The sequence below is a fragment of the Cryptosporidium ubiquitum genome (genome assembly GCF_001865345.1).
Source record: "Cryptosporidium ubiquitum isolate 39726 chromosome Unknown contig_20, whole genome shotgun sequence".
Taxonomy (NCBI): Eukaryota; Apicomplexa; class Conoidasida; order Eucoccidiorida; family Cryptosporidiidae; genus Cryptosporidium; species Cryptosporidium ubiquitum.
In genome coordinates, this window is record NW_021639828.1 from 117,229 (window position 1) to 135,217 (window position 17,989).

Genomic DNA, 17,989 nt, shown 5'->3' on the forward strand with positions numbered 1-17,989 from the left:
CATCAAAAGTAAAGCAATAATTGAAGTTATGAGAACGGACAAACTGCAGCTTAACGATCTAAGTTTAACTGAATTTATCTCTAGAGAAATAAAGATTTATAATAGAAATATTGTGATTATTACAAGTGGTGGAACCTATGTTCCTTTAGAAAGAAACACAGTAAGGTATATCGAAAACTTTAGTACAGGTACAAGAGGTGCATATTCGGCCGAATACTTTTTGAAATCAGGATTTAGTGTAGTATTTTTCTATAGAAAAGGAAGTCACCTACCGTTTACAGTTGATTGCCCATCGAAATATGACATCTTGGTGTCAATAAAAAATCATTTTATTAGTTCAAATAAAGATAATTCCGATTTCTTAGGGAATGAACAATTTAAAAAAGTTATCGAAGCATCAAAAAATCTAATTAATTATTCAGATAGAATATTTTTCATGGAATTTGGGTCCGTTCATGAATATTTCAATGGTATTGACTATATTATCTCTCATTGCACAGAATTTCCTGATAGTTTTATATTTTTTTTGGCAGCTGCAGTCTCGGACTTTTATATTCCAGAGAATCTGTTACCAAAGAACAAAATTTCAGTTAGCTCAGACGCATCCTTAGACTTCGAAAACGAACCTAAAACTCCTAGCATTACATTGGAGTTATATTCAACTCCAAAATACGCCCAACATATTCGAGACAAATTACCTTATTGCTTTCTCGTTTTATTCAAACTTGAGACTGAATTTGAAACTTTGTTTAAAAAATCAGATATTTTACTGAAAAAGTGTGATGCTAACGCAATTTGTGCAAATTTGTTGCAAGATCGTAGAGATAACGTGATAATTTTTACTCCGAATTCAAGGACTGAAATAAAAAAAACGTCCGATCCAATTGAAGAGGCAATTGTTTCCAATATAATATCACTATACAAGAAATACCTTGTAAATAAAAAACGAGAATGTTGATAAATTGGCAAAATATTCCTTTTTTTATACAATCACTTTAATTCCTGTGTATAGAAATCTAAATACCTTAATATAGAGCCATTTTGCGTCAATTCACTATCGACAATATTTAGTTTTGGCCGCCTTACGATTAATTTGCGTTTATAACTAATGCATGGGCAATTAAATTCCTCCTCTTTCTCTTTTTCGGTATAATCACACTTACAGAGTCCACGATACAGTGAAATAAGCTTTAATCCAATAATTTTTGAGCAAAGCTTTGTAATGCTATTTGTTAAAATATTTGATAGAGAAAAAATTTCAAGTGCTTCTATGCTTTGGCAATTCTTCAACAAATAATCAAGCTCTTCATTTCTTATCTCCTTTGATTTTATTGTAATTATTTTTACTTTTGGAAACTCTATACCTAAAATATTTTTATAAAATTCATTTCTCATCTCAAAATCATCGTTATTATCCTATATTTGCAAATTATTTTTAATACTTCTAGTCAAACTACTTACTTTATTTATATTTATGTCTATTGTCATACTTTCACGAAAATCAATAAAACTTTTAGTCTTCATAAATTCAAGTATTTTCTCAAACCATTGTTTATTCTTAAATTGTTAAATTTCCTTAGTGATTTATAAGTATTACTTACCGAAGTTGCTATATTTAAAATATCTTCAAAGGAATCGGTGAATGTGACAATCTCAAATAACAATTCAATCGGAATTGTATAATTTCGATTCATATCTGCAAATATGATATTATTTTATAACGCATATGCACACAATTCAACAGTACTTTTGTCACTCAATGTAAGAATCAAATTACCAGAATCTCAGCAAATATTATTTCTATAGCCGAAATTCAACATTAATTATTTCACTTCGTATATCTAACCTATTCACGAAATCAAGAGGGAACATTTGCAAGAAGAGATCTTTAAGAGCAAAAGTATGCAGATTGACAAATTAGTTAATAAATTCTAAATTAGTTCAATCGAATAACGAAAAACCCAAGTCACCTTCCTCTTCTTCTTCTTCCTCCACTGGAGCAGATGCACCAACTGTGGATGTATTTTCAATAGCTGTAGAGACAGAGACAAATGCAGAAGGGTTTGCCAATGCGTTTTTAATTGCCTGCATTTCCGGGAAATCGAACTCGACATCCAAACCAAGAGCAACACAATTCCTAAATGCAGAAATAACGCCGTCGCGTGCAGAAGGCTGAGTTGGTATAGCTGTTTCTTTTGAGAATGCAGCGACATACTTGGTAGCCTCAGAAACTCTGGAAATTAAGTCTTCTGATGTAATATCAAGAACAGATGAACTGTAGACACTGCCATGGTCATAGATATTGTTAACTTTAAGCCCATAAGAGAATGGTTTTATGTTCAGTTTCTGTAACAGAACTGCCTGTGAAGCTGTAACTTTCTTTCCCTCATCTATTAAATTAACATCAGACTGAATTTCAACTTGACCTTTTACAATCTTTGTAGCAATCCCAAGGGCCTGGAAAAAAGAAGTTTGAGATGGGTCCAATCCAGTGGCTCCAGCCGGAACAACAACATTACATGGTGCAATTACACCCTGACGAGCTGGTGCAGGCACTCTATACTCCTCTATAATTTTCCTTACTTCGGATGGTTCATCAATACAGAAAATTAAGCCAACATTCAAGCGAACCAACTCTATCAACTTTTCCAATTCCGGGTGAGAACCAAGCATTTGCTTCAGGGCAGTCCTTATCATGGTATTTTTTCCCATTAAAACTGCTGCTTTACCTCTCAATGCTAAACGGATATCTGCCATTTGCTTAGAACCAACATGGTCCGCGTTCGCTACTAGAATTCTTGGGTAAGATGTAGCATATTCTGATAAGCGTTCAAAGTACTGCTTCTTCTTTGCTGCTTTTTCTGGAGATGGCATACTTAATACTTAACAATTCGACAATTATTGATACTTGTGGAGACTGTCAGAGCCTTGTGCCTGTTCAATCGATTTAACCACAAGCAAAAGTTATTTAAAAGAAATGAACCTTCAGCTTGGAAAGAAATAAATTCCCAAATATTGGCCTACGAGACGTCCATTTAAGACAGCCAATTAAATAATTTGGCACCTAAAAGAGACGGCGGGAACTCAACAATTATTTAGATAAAAAAAAACAGCGAACTGAATGAGATTATTGAATAGAAAAAGACAATAATGACATTGAATAGTTTTCGTTCGTATTTTGGTCCGAGTAATTGAATTTTAAGATGGTGTTGTTTTACATTCTACCAAATTTGTTCTGTGTGTTTTTCACTGAATTTTTTTTTCTTATGTGAAATAAAAGGGGGGAGGAAGCGCAGGTATTTACTTGTGATCTTTGAATTGATCTTTAGTAATGGATAAACCCAAAGGAATTTTGATGTACGTTCTCCTGAGCTCTGTGCTCTCTGAGCCAGCATTTATCTCGATGTCCACCTTTACCATTGGTATAATAGCACCTTTAGTTCTCTATCACTCAGAGTTGATAGAAATAAACAATCCAACTCTGATTGCACGTGGAATTATTACTATAATTTATCTCTCTTGTTTGCTTGCTATTTGCAGGTTTATCTCTTTCGGAAAGTGCTTACCAGGAGGAATGTTGAAAAATAAAAGCTTAATGAAGGGCAAGACTGTTGTAATAACTGGCTGCACCAGAGGAATTGGACTTGAAACTGCCAAGCAACTAGCATCATGGGGAGTATCTGAATTAATTATGTGCTGCCGCGATATTGTGGCTATGGAAAGTGCCAAAAGTCAACTTCTTTCTAATGGATTGCCACTTAATAGAGTTCATTCAATCGAATGTGAGTTGTCATCTTTACAAAGTATTAAATTATGTTCAAGGAAAATTTTTTCAATAGTAGACAAGATCGATATCTTGATTAATAATGCAGGTGTTATGGCACCACCATTCCAGCTAATAAACCAAGTTGAAAGGCAATTCATGACAAATTACCTCGGCCATTATTACCTAACAATGAATCTGATGCCTCTACTTCAAAAATCTAAATCAAGAATAATAAATGTTTCAAGCATCGCCCACTTAGCTGCGCCTTTCGGATTCGATATTTCTGAGCTTGAGAATGTTAATCGGAAAAACTATGATAGAACTAGATTCTATGGTATTAGTAAGCTATGCAATATATACTTCACAAGAGAATTGCAGAAAAGATTTGGTTCGTTTGGTTTGTTCGCCGTAGCATTGCATCCAGGATGTGTGAATACCGATTTAGGAAGATATATAAAGGAAGGTAGTACTATATTTGTTTTATTTTACCCATTAATGAAGTTATTTTCTAAAACTCCGTTCTCAGGTGCTCAAACTACGCTTTACTGTTGTGCAATCCCTGATGAAAAACTAATTCCTGGAGGATACTATTCTCAATGCGCACTGGATATATCATCGCCTGTTTCGTTAGATATGGATGTATCAGAAAAACTTTGGGATTACTCCAGAATCCTCTGCGAAAAAATAATTAATTCAGAAATCAAATAGAGCTCGCCTTTAAAAAATAAATCAAAACTCTTAAATAGATCTATTTTTGTGGCTATATACTAAGTATTAACAAATTCATGCCCTTCTTCTTGAAACAAAAATACAGCTTCATCGTCTGACTCTATATGCACAGAGTCCATCAGTGGCCCATTATATGTCTTCCCCCAATACCTGTCACTTCCAACCAACGAGATCTTAATGGATGCCACCAACAGTCTCATTTGTTGGTAGAATCTATCTCTCATTTCAGTATCTTTCATTATAAAAATATACCAATCATCTGAAACAGTAGAAATAGCTACAATGCGCTCAAGTTCGCAATCATCTACATTTTGAAGCTCAGGTGCTTCCGAAATTAGTTTTTCTGATGGAATCTCAATTAGGCTAACAATGTTCAGAGGAAGAATTAATTTTTTCCCACTTCTTCGAAGATATAATGCATTAAGATCTTTATTAAGTGATAGGTGCAATACATGAGCTTTCCCATCTCCAAGCACAAGTTCAATATTAACTCCGTTGATCATTTCATTCGCAAAAGTTCTGCTTAATTCTATAAACTTACTGACTTTCTCTTTTTTTCTTTCCTCTGTTCCTTCATCTATAAATTTCATTACAGAAGAGGAATCAGTTAATTTTTTAGCCTCCTGTTTCAATAGGTAATTGTCCAAATGATCTTCATATTCGAGATATACCTGATTACCGAACAAGTCTTTTATAGTAGATTCTTTATTTGTAGGGTTTCTTGACACTGATGATCCGGCTACTAACAAACAATTATCGTAATCAAATTTACACCACTCAAATAAATTTCTAAAAATAAACATGATCGACTAACAACAGATATAATTTGCAATTTAATTACATTAATTTAATCTTATTATATTTAATTAAAATTTACAATGCACATGCCCAATCTATTTTTTTTCTCACAAAAATTACATCTTTAAATAAAGATTGTCAATAAACGACATGAAGCGTAAAATAAATATATAATGTATCCACAAAGGGCGGTACATTATGCCGCCGAAAATGAATTTTTTTTTTAATTAATAATGGCCATTAAAATATGTTCTAATATGTGGCAAATTGTTAGAAAAAGCATTTCCTTACCTTGCTTACATTTTAATCCATATTTAAACATTTAGAAATAAATATTTTGGAAGGAAATTTGGTTTGTTAGTAAAAATTTTTTTAGTAATGTCAGAACAAATATCAATTTTGGGTAAGATACCGGAATAACAAAATATCTAATTTTTTCCGTTATTCAATATCTAGATGCCGTTTCAATACGTACCAATAAGGGTGAAATTCTTAATGGCCAAGTCTGCTGTATTTTTCCTAACAATGAATTCATAGTTTTAAGTAAGTTTAGATATTTCAATGTACAATTTTTAAATGTTTTTTTAGAAAAAGATATCAGAAATGGATTTAGCACTTTTGATATTATAAACAGCGAGTCTATCTGTGAGGTAAAGCCATATTTAGAAGGAAAGTGTTCGGAAATTGACGTAGATCTTCCAGAAAACTATATTGATATTATTAAAAAAAGAGAAGAAGCGCTAGTCAATAATGCGAAGTCAAACATTAAATTCTGGGGAAATAATGTCACTCCAATGGGCCAAGCTACATTTGATTTCATTCACAAAACACACCCAAACTGCTCATGGGATGATGAAAATATTCAGGTAATGGGAATTACTGTATCACCTCCATATTTGCCAGATAATTGTTCGGGTGATGATAAAAGAGCGCTTGAGAGAATCAGATGTGTAATCAGAAAGTTTAGAGAACGGATTTCAGAAGAGTCATTAAAATAATTGTGAACACTAACCCCGATATTATTTTTAATTTCAAACAATTAGCATAGCTACTAATATCGTAAAATGCTTTATAGATATGATTTGTTCTTAACTTCTTGATTTGTTTGTGAATGGTTGAACAATAAACAATAAAAATAGGCAGGCGCCTATTAATCTTAGAAAGAGAAGGGGGGGACAATGCTTGTTAATATTTATCATTTTTTTTACAAATCAATCTTCTCAACTTAGTGATAACGGAATTATCATTAAATTACTAATAAATTTTAATGCCCATAAGTGGAAAAATTTACGATGAGTACTAATAGGAGAGATGAAATTGATACAAATCTATATAGTCGCCAAATAGGTACATTAGGTCTTGAGGCAATGGGAAAACTAATAAAACTACGCGTATTGATTGTGGGGCTTCGTGGGCTCGGCGTTGAAATAGCAAAAAATATTATATTGGCAGGACCAAAGTCGGTAACCCTTGTGGATGATGAGATATGTAGTTTTTCTGATATGGGCGCAAACTTTTATATCACGGAAGATGACGTAAAAAAAGGAACCAGACGGTCGGACGCATGCTTAAACAAGTTGGCATCTCTAAATGAATATGTTCAAGTTATCGTATTTCATGGACAAATTACAAACCAACTGATTTTTAATCATGACTTGATTGTTTGTGCAGACGTACCACTATCACAACAGATAAAATACAATGAAGTCTGTAGGGGCCATACTCCAAATATTGGGTTTATTTCTGCAAATTGTCTAGGGCTTTGTGGCTCCATTTTTGTCGATTTCGGAGACTCTTTTAATGTATTTGATGGAAATGGTGAAGAACCAAAAAGCGCTATTATTTCAAAAATTTCAAGGGGCAAAGAAACAACATCCATAACATGTTTAGCTGAGAAACTTCTCCCATTTCAAGAAGGCGACTATGTAATGTTTAGAGAAGTACAAGGTATGACAGAGCTAAATGGGACGGGTCCACACAAGATAATCTCAGCAGGGAAACATCAATTTACAGTCAAATTAGATTCTAGTATGTTTAAAGAGTATGAAAGAGAGGGAATAGTTACTCAGGTAAAGGTTCCCATGAATTATAGCTTCCGGAGTTTAAAAGATGCACTCGAATATCCTATTTGTGATGAACAGGGGATTTTGATCGTTCCAGATCTAAATAAATTTGGCAGATCTGAACAACTGTTCTTCTCTATCAACTCGGTGCTTAAATACTCTGATATTAAAGGTTCTCGCCCAGAACATACTGATCTGCAAGCCATTAATGAGTGTCACACCATTGCGGAGAATATGAATGAGAATTCGAAGAGAAAGCTGGACTCAAATGATGAGAAAAAGGAATTTGTTGTTTCAGTTGATAGTATCGATAAGGACGTACTTGAAAAGGTTTGTAAATATTCCAGATGTTGTTTATCTCCAATGGCTGCTTTTTTGGGTGGAATTGCTGCTCAAGAAATTGTTAAATTCGTTGGAAAATATACTCCATTACGCCAGTTCTTTTTCTTCGATGCATTTGAACAATTAGATTTAGTTTCAAATGAAGTTCATACAAAAGAAGAGTTTATGCCAATAGGGAGTAGGTATGACGACCAAATAATTATATTTGGTAGGAACTTTCAGAATAAATTATCTGAAAAAAATGTGTTTATAGTAGGTGCAGGTGCATTAGGTTGTGAATTCTTAAAAAGTATGGCACTATTAGGTGTTGGATGTGGACCAAATGGAACTGTCACAATCACGGATATGGATAATATTGAGGTTTCGAACCTGAACCGCCAGTTCCTATTTAGACAAGAACATGTGGGATCGCCGAAGAGTGCTATTGCTGCTCAAGTTATAAGGACAATAAATAAGGATATAAATATTGTTTCACTTCAAACCCGTGTCGGTACAGAAACTGAAGATATTTTCGATGATTTATTCTGGAACAAAACAGATTTTGTTATCAATGCGCTTGATAATGTTCCTTCAAGGATGTATATCAATGATCGTTGCTTGTGGTACGAAAAACCACTATTAGAAAGTGGTACATTGGGAACTAAGGCTAATAGTGAAACTTACCTCCCACACAAAACCCAATCTTATTCTGATAATCGTGATCCTGCGGAAGAGAGCATCCCTCTATGCACTTTAAAACACTTCCCTCATGCAATAGAACATACAATTGAGTGGGCTCGTGATGCGTTTCAGGGAGTTTTTACATCAGATCCTCAAGAAGTCGTTACGTTCCTTAACAATCCGTCTGAATATATACAAAATCTAAGACAAAGAGGAAATCCTCATGTTATCCTCGAAAAATCTCAGAAAATATTTGAGCTAATTAACTGGATCTCCGAAAAAACTCCTACACATGAAGATTGTATTCAGAGAGCGATATACTTGTTTCATGACTACTTTTATTGTCAAATTAAACAACTTTTAGCCAACTTTCCACCTGATCACGTCAATAGTGATGGATTTCCTTTTTGGTCTGGGCCAAAAAGATGTCCAAAGCCCATAAAACTAAACATAGAGGATAAATTGCATTTTGATTTTATCTTTTCAGCTTCAAACCTTTATTCAAGTATGGTCAGATTGCCAGAAATATCTGACTCTTCACTTGTTTTTAGAATTGCAAATGAAACAATTCTTCCGGAGTTCAACGCTAAAACTGCATTAATCAAAATTGATGAAGATGAAAGTGCATCGAACAATGAAAATGGCAGTTCAAATCCGGTATTATTGGATACAAGTATCGCTGAAGAATATACGCATAAATTGCTTTCCGTTACGGAAAATCAAATTAAAAGATGTTTAGATTTCGTACAACCAATTGAATTTGAAAAAGATGATGACTCAAATTTCCACGTAGATTTTATCAATTCTTGTGCAAACTTGAGAGCTAGAAACTACTCGATCAAAGAGTGTGATAGACATAAATGTAAGATGATTGCAGGGCGTATAATACCTGCCATGGCAACAACCACGGCAATGGTAACTGGACTTGTTTCATTTGAAGCGCTAAAGGTATCTTCAGCCAGTGATTACAAAATAGAGCTCTTCAAGAATTCATTTATTAATCTTTCTCTTCCATTATTTGTAATTACGGAGCCCTTACCTGCTCCAAAAACTACTTCAAAGGATTTCGATCCGATAGTAGAAGGCCCATTAAAGGTAAGACCAGAAGGATTTACAGCATGGGATAAACTGGTTATTGAACAAAGAAATGGCACCATTCAAGATGTAATCGACTTTCTAACAAATCAAATGAATCTTGAGACCCAAATTATCTCGTTTGGAAACATTTGTCTTTACAACGCATACATGCCAAATCATCAGGAAAGAAAATGTATTCCCGTTGTTTCACTCATAGAACAGATTACTAAGAAAAAACTACATATTACAAAAAATAGTATTGCGTTAGAAGTTAGCTGTTGTGATATCGACGATGGGGTTGACACAATCATTCCTTCAATCAAATTCATTTTCAAATAATGAAATTGATCATTAAAAATAATCTAGTATCTAGTATTTTGAGTTTTGCGCATTTCTGTGATCGCGTTATGCAATTAACTATATACTTAAAAGGGTTAATTGCATTAATTACATTTACGCTCGATAAATACAGCAATTCTCATAACATTATGATTCAAGTTTGAATGCTTTTTCTATGTAACTCTTCAGTGGATTTATATACTTTATTTGTTTTAAATTATTTTCCTCGATTCTGACTGTTCTGCACACTAACCTTGGCAGCCCATTACACTGCATTTTATTATGGCTAGGAGTAGTGGACGAAAAATCCCCACCAATCTGTGGGGATTTTACGATACTCGGGAATACATTATTTTTATTTGAAGCAAATTCAACAATTTTGGACTTCAGTTCCTTGTTCCAAAGCCAGTTAGTTGTGTTCATGAAATCATCGAGTTTATAAATATTTTTAAATGCATAGCTATTTGCATGTATCAATGACTTTTTGTTTTCACATAGATTGTCCTCTGTATTCGAAACTCGATATTGAACTACTTTGTTTTCTTGTGTTTCAGCTATATTACTACTATTCAATTTACCTTGTTTAAGTTCAATTAAGCCATCATTGTTTAGTCTAACTTGCAGAATATCACTAACATAATTAGATATTTCTAAACACAATTCTTCAAAATTTTTTCCCCCATGTTTCTCATCATTTGAAAGAGAAATGCATTCACTATTCAATTTATAAATTTGTGTGGCCTTTTCATATATTTGTTTCTCTATCATTTCCTTCGATGAAAAAAGAGCTTCTAGATCCAGCTTCAATTGATTAAATTCTTCTAATATTGGCATCTCTCGCTAATTTAAGTTTACTACTAACGATTGATTTTGTCTTCAAGTTTATTAACTGTGTAACATTTAATATTACACTCTTAACGCCTTGTCGCAAAAAAACTTTTAACACACAATAGGTTGAGAAGCTACACAAAACAAATTTTTTGAATACATTTATTCACAAAACTGCGTATATTTTGATTTTTGAAACTATTAATTTTTTGTTATACCTTTTTCAAAAAAAAACTTTCATATCTAAAGAATGAATAGTGCGTGTTATTTGTGAAACTTTTTGATAAATATATTGAGTATTTAAATAATTGGTATGTAGATAACCATTATCGGTTTTTGTAAAAAAAAAAATATTTTTGTCTTAAATAGAAACATTTATTGTTAGTTAGATTGAAAGTGTAAAGATCGAACTCACTATGATTGATTGTTTTTTCTTTGCGTTGAGATACAAAACATTTTTTTTTTTCATTTATTATATTTATTCTTGGTTGCGGGAAGTTTACCTCAATTAGAAATAATCGCATTAATTGAAATAAAAATGCTTTATAGTCTTTCAAAAGAATTAAAAGGCCATGAAGGATGTGCCCGATGTGTATGCGTTCTAAAAGACAATCGAATTGTGACTGGAGGACTGGATAATCAAATAATTATTTGGAATTATATTAACGATGCTTGGATGCAAGAACATCAGCTATTACACCACAAAAAATATGTATTGGCATTAGAACCCTCAAAAACTCAACAAAATGATGAATCTAACCAAATCTATTTTTATTCGGGTGGGCTTGATGAAATAATTTACCGTTTGTCTGCTATAGATGGCAAAATATGCGCAACTTACAGAGGGCACAAATCGGCGATCTGCAATATAAAAGAGTTGAATGAATTGAATATTTTAATTTCTGGAAGTTGGGACGGTACTGCAAGAATTTGGGATTTAAATTCTTCCGAATGCAAACACGTATTAAGTAATCATCAACACGCAGTCACAATCTCAATTATTTCACAACCAAATAGTACAGAATTCTTTTTATTAACTGGAAGTCAAAATAAATCCCTAGTATTATGGAAAATTCCACAAGTTAAGTTAATAAAAACTATCCCTAATTCCCACGATGATATTATTCGCTCTATAGGTATTTCTAACAATATTTTTGAGAAAGAATCCCTAGTTGTTATAACTGTTTCAAATGACTGCGCAATAAAAATTTGGCAGCTTTTCTTAGAATTAGGAAACGAAAATCTGGTTTTAAAGAATACGAAAAGACATCACAAATCATTTATTTTTGATGTAAAATTTTCAAACTATTACTCTGAACGTTTTTTTACTGCATCTGATGATTGTCATGTTGCAATATGGCAACTAAAAAATAATTTCGAAATCAGTTTATTGCAGAACATTGTTTTGAGTTCAACTGTCTGGAATTTAACAGAAATGAATGGCATTGACTCCATATTAACCGTGTCGGAAGACGGAATTTGTAGGATTTGGATTACTTGTACCACAGATCTCAAATTAAAAAACTTACTATCTTCAAAAAAACCAGATTCAATTCAAAGTCCGAAATATGTTGATTCCAAAGATTTGCAAAATAATCAAGAAGAGAGTACTATTCAACTAAATGAAATTCCAGAAATAAACAAATTGAGCTCAATTACTGCAGAAAAAATCGGTACTATTCGGATTTTTAAAGATGCAAATGATCTAAAAGCATATGAATGGGCAAATAATTGCTGGAATTTTTTAGGAATAATAACTGGCATCAATAATCAAAGCAGAAAAGTTAATTATCTGGGTGATAAATACTTTGATAGTGGTCTGTATGATCTAGTTATTAAACTTGAAACAGAATTTGATTGTAATCATAACATATTACCATTCAATTTTGGAGACAGTGTAATTGAATCAGCTGAAAAGTTTTGCTTAAGGGAAGGAATTAACAGAAAATATTGTAAAATAATTATTGAATCAATAATTAATAGTATTCCTATTGTTAATAACAGCATTATTACTACATTTAATGAATTGTTTGAACCATGCTTTGAGTTTAAATTATTTAAAAGGTTCAATATTAATAGCTTAATTTCTTCATTTACAAAAGAACAAAAAATTTATTCTGATCAGTTTAATAGCAGCTATCAAATCTGTGTAAATGATACGAATTATCTTTTTAATATGGAAATTGAACATTTAAATGACTTGTTTCTTAGGCTAAAAAGTGAAACTTGTAGCGAGACTCATTTTTTCAAATCATGTAAAATAAAATCTATCGAAATGGACGTTATTTATAAGAGGCTGTCAAATTTTATTGGAAATAACTCTTTGAGTATTCCAATTATTGACTTATGGAGAATCCTTGCGCTTCACCCTCAAAGCAGTGACGTTCATAAGAAAACTGATCAAGGGTGGTGGTTAATTGCATTAGTATTGAAGGTTGTTGACTTAATTTCTTCCGATTATCTAACTAACCCACTCATAAACGAAAATAATGAGTTCAGAGGTTCTCTATTCCTAATTTGTATTCGGTTTTTTTGTAATATGTTCCAAAATTCCATAAATAGAGAAGTAATGCTGTATAAAATGCAGGAAATAATATCGAAGATTGATGAATCAACAATTAAATTGGCAGGAAGAAACTTTCAGCTTTCATTAAGAGAGAATACAAATAAAAATGTGATTTTGGCATGCTTAGCATTTATGTTCAACTATATTGTTGCTCTAAACAATAAAAATTGCAGCTCCATTAATTCAAGAAATTTAATCATTTTATATGTTTGTAAATTAATCCCGTTGACGAAACACGATGATTTTGTAAAATATATTGATGAAATCCTTCATTATCAACTACTGATTTTTACTAATAATTATTATCACTTAATTAAATTTGAAAACCATACTGATGTATATATTCTTGAAGATAGGGATATTGGGATTATTTCAGACCTAATATTGAAATGCAACAAAAGTTCTTCAAATTTAAAAACACTTTATTGTCATCTTCTTACATCAATAAATATAATAAAGAACGGGAAAAACTTATAATATTAAATAATTATATTTGATTATTATGGATGTCCTAACTATATTTGCTCACTCAATTGTCTCTTCTCCACATTTTTTTCAATTGTTCTTGCCATTTCTGAAGGTGATTTTAACCCACCCATTACACTATTGAAATCAGTTGGAACTTGAATATAGTTGTATTGTTGATTATTTGTCAAATTTTGTACATTGCTCCTATCAGTTTCCCACTGAAGCCTATCTTGCTCGAATAAGTTGTGCCAAAGTACGCCTTCATACCAATATGTTAATGAAATACCTATCGGAAGTAAAGCTACAAATGATGCAGCATAAAAACCTATAGAGAATTTCCAACTTATAGCAGTATCTGATATTAAAGCACCTCCTACACTCGAATAGTAAAATATTGAAACTAGATTAATTAGTGAGCATACTCCATAAAAAATGGCGATATAGTTCAATCTGATTAATAATTATAATAAAAAACGTCTTATACTTGGTTTTACTTACCTTTTAATTAGTGTGACTGCATCGGGTGCCCCTTGAATAACTTTTGTATTAGATAGTGCGGAAATTAGAAAAATTAGTATTTGGATGGCAATTAAGATAGACTCTGTAATAATACTTGGGGTTTTCAAACTCGTAATTGACTCACAATAGGCTATAGGGTCAATCATTGGATCTCTCCCAGAAAAGAACTTAGAAAACGACTGATTTTCCATCGCGTCCTGTTTGTTTATTTTGTAAGCTTCAGAGAAACTGCATGCCTTATTCACTGCGTCTGTAAAAGCTAATTTCTTCTCTTCATTGTTGAATTTTACTCCATCTAAATAATAATGTGAATACTCCGAGTTGTTCTCACTTATCCAAACAAAAGCTAAGGATGCAAGAAGCCCTAGAATCAAAGAACATAAAATAAGTAATGCTCTTAATAACTTTAATACTGTTTTATTCATTTTTATGTGAACAATTTAGAAAAAAAAAAACTACGGCGCCCTCTTCACATGCGTTTAAATTTTTCATGTAAAATGATTTGAATGCAATAATAATTCATCATATTTAAGAAATAAAACTAAAATCTTGCTAATTTAAGCCTATTTTAAAGGAATTATTATTTAGAATTTATTAAAATTTGTTTCTATTGAATAACTATATTTTGAAAATCTAGTTTTTCATAACAATTAATTGTATTTTATACAAATATAATCATTTTAATTGCAAATACAGTTGATTTATTGAAATATTTATTATTGTTCATTTATTGTCGAATTCTTTTATATTTCTCCAATTAATATATGAAATAATGCAGAACATGCATAAAAGACACTGTGACGTGACCAAAATAAACTCATTTAAAGTAATTTCTAAAAAAAAATTAATGAATAAAAAATTCAATATTCTCTAATTCACTTAAATAAAACCGTTCAATCTTTCAAGAATAAATGTCCCATAATGCATCTTCCAGAAATCAAGGAGGCGAAACAGGACTGGGAATAGGTTGGAAGTTACTGGCTGCAGTTGGCTTTACTGCAATCGTTCTTCAAATAGTATCAATCATTTTAAACGGATGGAGGGTCACGCCGGCAATTACATACCAATATTATCAAAAAAACATATTGAAATCTTGGCAGCTAAGTTCATCGGAATATGGATTGTATATTTACAAGTTTAATAATGGCGCTTCTACAAGACCATGGTCAACAGTAGAACAATTTGTGTGCAGTTGGATTGATTCATATGTATCAATATCACAAGTTGAGCAGAGTTTGTGGGGGAGCACATGTTCTACTGATTGTCAAACTGCTTTAAGGACTAGGTGCACATCTTATGTAAAGTTTGCAAGTGGTGGTTATCTTTGTTTGGGAGCATTGGTTATTTCTATCATAGTAGGAATTGTAGGAGTAGTGTGGCTATTTGTCTTTGGAAAAAGTCGGAACTTTTTATTGTTTGCCTGGAGCACTTCTTCAATACTTTCTATATCTGGAATTGCCTATTGGTGTTACACAACAAGCCAGGCTGTTGAAGGAATAATAGGCACACAGCAGTATCCATACCCATCGCTTGGGTATGGCGCATACTTGGGAATCCTTTCATCTGTATGCTTCATTGTTTGTGCATTTGGGGTACTTGTGGTTCATTATCTGGAAGCAAAAGCGGCAACAGATGCTAGACAAGCGGAGCTAATGAAAGAGGCGGCTGCAAATAACGAGTGGATGGGACAATCAGGTATGGGTCCTTCTGGTATGAGTCCACCTGGTATGAGCCCTCCTGGTATGAGTCCACCTGGTATGGGCCCACCTGGTATGGGTCCCCCTAGCATGGGTCCACCTGGTATGGGTCCCCCTAGCATGGGTCCACCTGGTATGGGTCCACCTGGTATGAGTCCACCTGGTATGGGTCCACCTGGTATGGGTCCACCTGGCATGGGTCCACCTGGCATGGGTCCACCTGGCATTGGAAACACTGGTATAAGGATGCCAGGAATGATGCCAGGGGCTGGCCGAATTTAACTGGAAAGTAAATCTATGTTAGAAATAGCTTTTAATATTGCGTACAACCCCTATATTAGAAATTTAATTAGTGTAAATCTGTATATAGTTCCGATGTTCTGTAATGCAGATATCTAAAATAGAAGAATACATCTAGCTTGAAGTTGTTAATAAGTTACTATTGCTGTTATTTTTGTCATCCTAGTACACTTATGAACGCGTTTTACACTTAATGAAAGAAGTATTTTATCCGTTTACTATTATTTTGCCAATCAATCACAAAATATCGGTTTAGAGCACAAGAAAGAACATATTTGTGGACTTTTTAATAATAAGATCTGTAAATAAAAAAAATCCAGTCATTAATGCTAACGTTACGAAAATGTTAAATATACATTATAAAACCCCGATTAATAGTACTACAATCATGAAAACAAATAACTAACACTCAAAGCAGCTTATTAAACCACAAATCGAATAATCATTACACAATGTATTCGTCAGTGTTTTTTCTGTGTAAATAAATTATTCCTAAGTTGTTTGGCTTTAATTTTTAATCAAGACATAGTTTTGTCGCATTATAGGCGCTCTTCAATTTTGAAATAACTATAATTCAATTATCTATATTTTATTTAACTCAAAAAACTACAGACAATCACTATAAAGAGAACTTGCTACAAATACACTAAAGATGGTATCAACTGATGAGATCTCTATAATTTTTAAAGTATCAGGGGGCACTCAATTTAATATCAGCGTTCCTAGAAACCTTACTATCAAAGATCTGAAAGATAGAATTTCAGAACCATCAAATATACCAAGTTCGCAGCAACGGCTAATATATAAGGGCAGAATTCTCAAGGACAATGATTCTCTTGATGATATGAGGGTTGAAAGTGGGCATACTATGCATTTGGTGAAATCAGGAGTACAAGCTGAAAGTCAAAAATCTCAAGGTACCTTAGACCAAGCTGTTAATTACAATTCTTCTTCAGCTAATAACAATGCAATTAACAACAATGCCAACCAAAATTTTGATTTAACGTCTAACTCTCAGAATAGCACAAATAACGGAGTTAATCATAATCCAAATGACCCTATTAGTGCAATGATGAATATGCTGAATGGTTCCGATTTAGGATTTCAAACTCAGAACTTAAGAAATATTTCACAAAACAGTTATAATGGATTTGGAGGAGTCCCAAATAATGCAAATTTTGGAAATATTCCAGATCTCAATTCTCTAATGAACTCACCAATTTTTCAACAATCTATTAATGAGTTAGCAAACAACCCTCAGCTTGTGAGAAGTATTTTGCAGTCAAATCCTATGTTTGCTCAGCTTTCTGCAAACAATCCAATGCTTGATCAAATGTTGAACAACCCCGAAATGATGAGAATGATGCTCAATCCTCAAATGATTCAATCTGTATTGAATTCTAATAATACAAATAATAATACCACAAATTCTAATCCATTTTCTTCACTTAATGGAGTTCCTAATAATCTTCAGTTAAATGGACTACTTAATGACCCTAATATTGCATCAATGCTGTCTGGAATGGTCAATGGTATGAATGGAGGCGTCAATAGTAATACATCCGCACCCACAACACAAATGTACGCTACACAACTAAGCCAACTTCGTGACATGGGTTTCATTGACACGGACGCTAGCTTATCTGCATTACAGGAATCTGGTGGAGATATTAATGCAGCAATAAATAAATTATTAGAGAGGGGCATTGGGCAGTGAAACTCAAATATAACCATTATTATTCTATCATGGTTGGGTATCTAACTCTACATTAGTACTAATCCTTAAGAAATCACCACAATCTAACTCTAATTATATTTGTTAAGAATTTTCAAATTC

The 17,989-nt window shown here is 32.7% G+C and overlaps 12 protein-coding genes across 12 annotated transcripts; 7 read left to right on the plus strand and 5 right to left on the minus strand.

Annotated features, from left to right (window-relative positions):
• Nucleotides 1-28: 28 nt before the first annotated feature.
• On the plus strand, nt 29-958 carry cubi_01384 (phosphopantothenoylcysteine synthetase; the record flags this gene model as incomplete). Its single annotated transcript, XM_029018396.1, has 1 exon — nt 29-958. One exon carries the CDS (start codon nt 29-31, stop codon nt 956-958), a length of 930 nt encoding a protein of 309 aa, XP_028873623.1.
• Nucleotides 959-990: 32 nt separating this feature from the next.
• cubi_01385 (uncharacterized protein) lies at nt 991-1,694 on the minus strand (the record flags this gene model as incomplete). The annotated part of the gene is made up of 3 exons (XM_029018397.1): nt 991-1,416; nt 1,462-1,557; nt 1,602-1,694. 3 exons carry the CDS (start codon nt 1,692-1,694, stop codon nt 991-993), a joined length of 615 nt encoding a protein of 204 aa, XP_028873624.1.
• A 247-nt stretch (nt 1,695-1,941) lies between these two features.
• cubi_01386 (ribosomal protein PO like protein) lies at nt 1,942-2,874 on the minus strand (the record flags this gene model as incomplete). The annotated part of the gene is made up of 1 exon (XM_029018398.1): nt 1,942-2,874. The coding sequence occupies one exon, from the start codon at nt 2,872-2,874 to the stop codon at nt 1,942-1,944; it is 933 nt and encodes a 310-aa protein (XP_028873625.1).
• Nucleotides 2,875-3,331: 457 nt separating this feature from the next.
• cubi_01387 (short-chain dehydrogenase family protein) lies at nt 3,332-4,474 on the plus strand (the record flags this gene model as incomplete). The annotated part of the gene is made up of 1 exon (XM_029018399.1): nt 3,332-4,474. The coding sequence occupies one exon, from the start codon at nt 3,332-3,334 to the stop codon at nt 4,472-4,474; it is 1,143 nt and encodes a 380-aa protein (XP_028873626.1).
• A 59-nt stretch (nt 4,475-4,533) lies between these two features.
• On the minus strand, nt 4,534-5,298 carry cubi_01388 (uncharacterized protein; the record flags this gene model as incomplete). The annotated part of the gene is made up of 1 exon (XM_029018400.1): nt 4,534-5,298. The coding sequence occupies one exon, from the start codon at nt 5,296-5,298 to the stop codon at nt 4,534-4,536; it is 765 nt and encodes a 254-aa protein (XP_028873627.1).
• Nucleotides 5,299-5,671: 373 nt separating this feature from the next.
• cubi_01389 (uncharacterized protein) lies at nt 5,672-6,291 on the plus strand (the record flags this gene model as incomplete). Its single annotated transcript, XM_029018401.1, has 3 exons — nt 5,672-5,696; nt 5,750-5,836; nt 5,882-6,291. The coding sequence occupies 3 exons, from the start codon at nt 5,672-5,674 to the stop codon at nt 6,289-6,291; spliced, it is 522 nt and encodes a 173-aa protein (XP_028873628.1).
• A 294-nt stretch (nt 6,292-6,585) lies between these two features.
• Nucleotides 6,586-9,774, plus strand: cubi_01390 (ubiquitin-activating enzyme; the record flags this gene model as incomplete). The annotated part of the gene is made up of 1 exon (XM_029018402.1): nt 6,586-9,774. The coding sequence occupies one exon, from the start codon at nt 6,586-6,588 to the stop codon at nt 9,772-9,774; it is 3,189 nt and encodes a 1,062-aa protein (XP_028873629.1).
• Nucleotides 9,775-9,921: 147 nt separating this feature from the next.
• Nucleotides 9,922-10,608, minus strand: cubi_01391 (uncharacterized protein; the record flags this gene model as incomplete). The annotated part of the gene is made up of 1 exon (XM_029018403.1): nt 9,922-10,608. The coding sequence occupies one exon, from the start codon at nt 10,606-10,608 to the stop codon at nt 9,922-9,924; it is 687 nt and encodes a 228-aa protein (XP_028873630.1).
• A 532-nt stretch (nt 10,609-11,140) lies between these two features.
• cubi_01392 (uncharacterized protein) lies at nt 11,141-13,645 on the plus strand (the record flags this gene model as incomplete). The annotated part of the gene is made up of 1 exon (XM_029018404.1): nt 11,141-13,645. One exon carries the CDS (start codon nt 11,141-11,143, stop codon nt 13,643-13,645), a length of 2,505 nt encoding a protein of 834 aa, XP_028873631.1.
• Nucleotides 13,646-13,683: 38 nt separating this feature from the next.
• On the minus strand, nt 13,684-14,580 carry cubi_01393 (uncharacterized protein; the record flags this gene model as incomplete). The annotated part of the gene is made up of 2 exons (XM_029018405.1): nt 13,684-14,086; nt 14,135-14,580. 2 exons carry the CDS (start codon nt 14,578-14,580, stop codon nt 13,684-13,686), a joined length of 849 nt encoding a protein of 282 aa, XP_028873632.1.
• A 486-nt stretch (nt 14,581-15,066) lies between these two features.
• Nucleotides 15,067-16,134, plus strand: cubi_01394 (uncharacterized protein; the record flags this gene model as incomplete). The annotated part of the gene is made up of 1 exon (XM_029018406.1): nt 15,067-16,134. The coding sequence occupies one exon, from the start codon at nt 15,067-15,069 to the stop codon at nt 16,132-16,134; it is 1,068 nt and encodes a 355-aa protein (XP_028873633.1).
• Nucleotides 16,135-16,804: 670 nt separating this feature from the next.
• On the plus strand, nt 16,805-17,869 carry cubi_01395 (uncharacterized protein; the record flags this gene model as incomplete). Its single annotated transcript, XM_029018407.1, has 1 exon — nt 16,805-17,869. The coding sequence occupies one exon, from the start codon at nt 16,805-16,807 to the stop codon at nt 17,867-17,869; it is 1,065 nt and encodes a 354-aa protein (XP_028873634.1).
• Between the last annotated feature and the right edge of the window lie 120 nt (nt 17,870-17,989).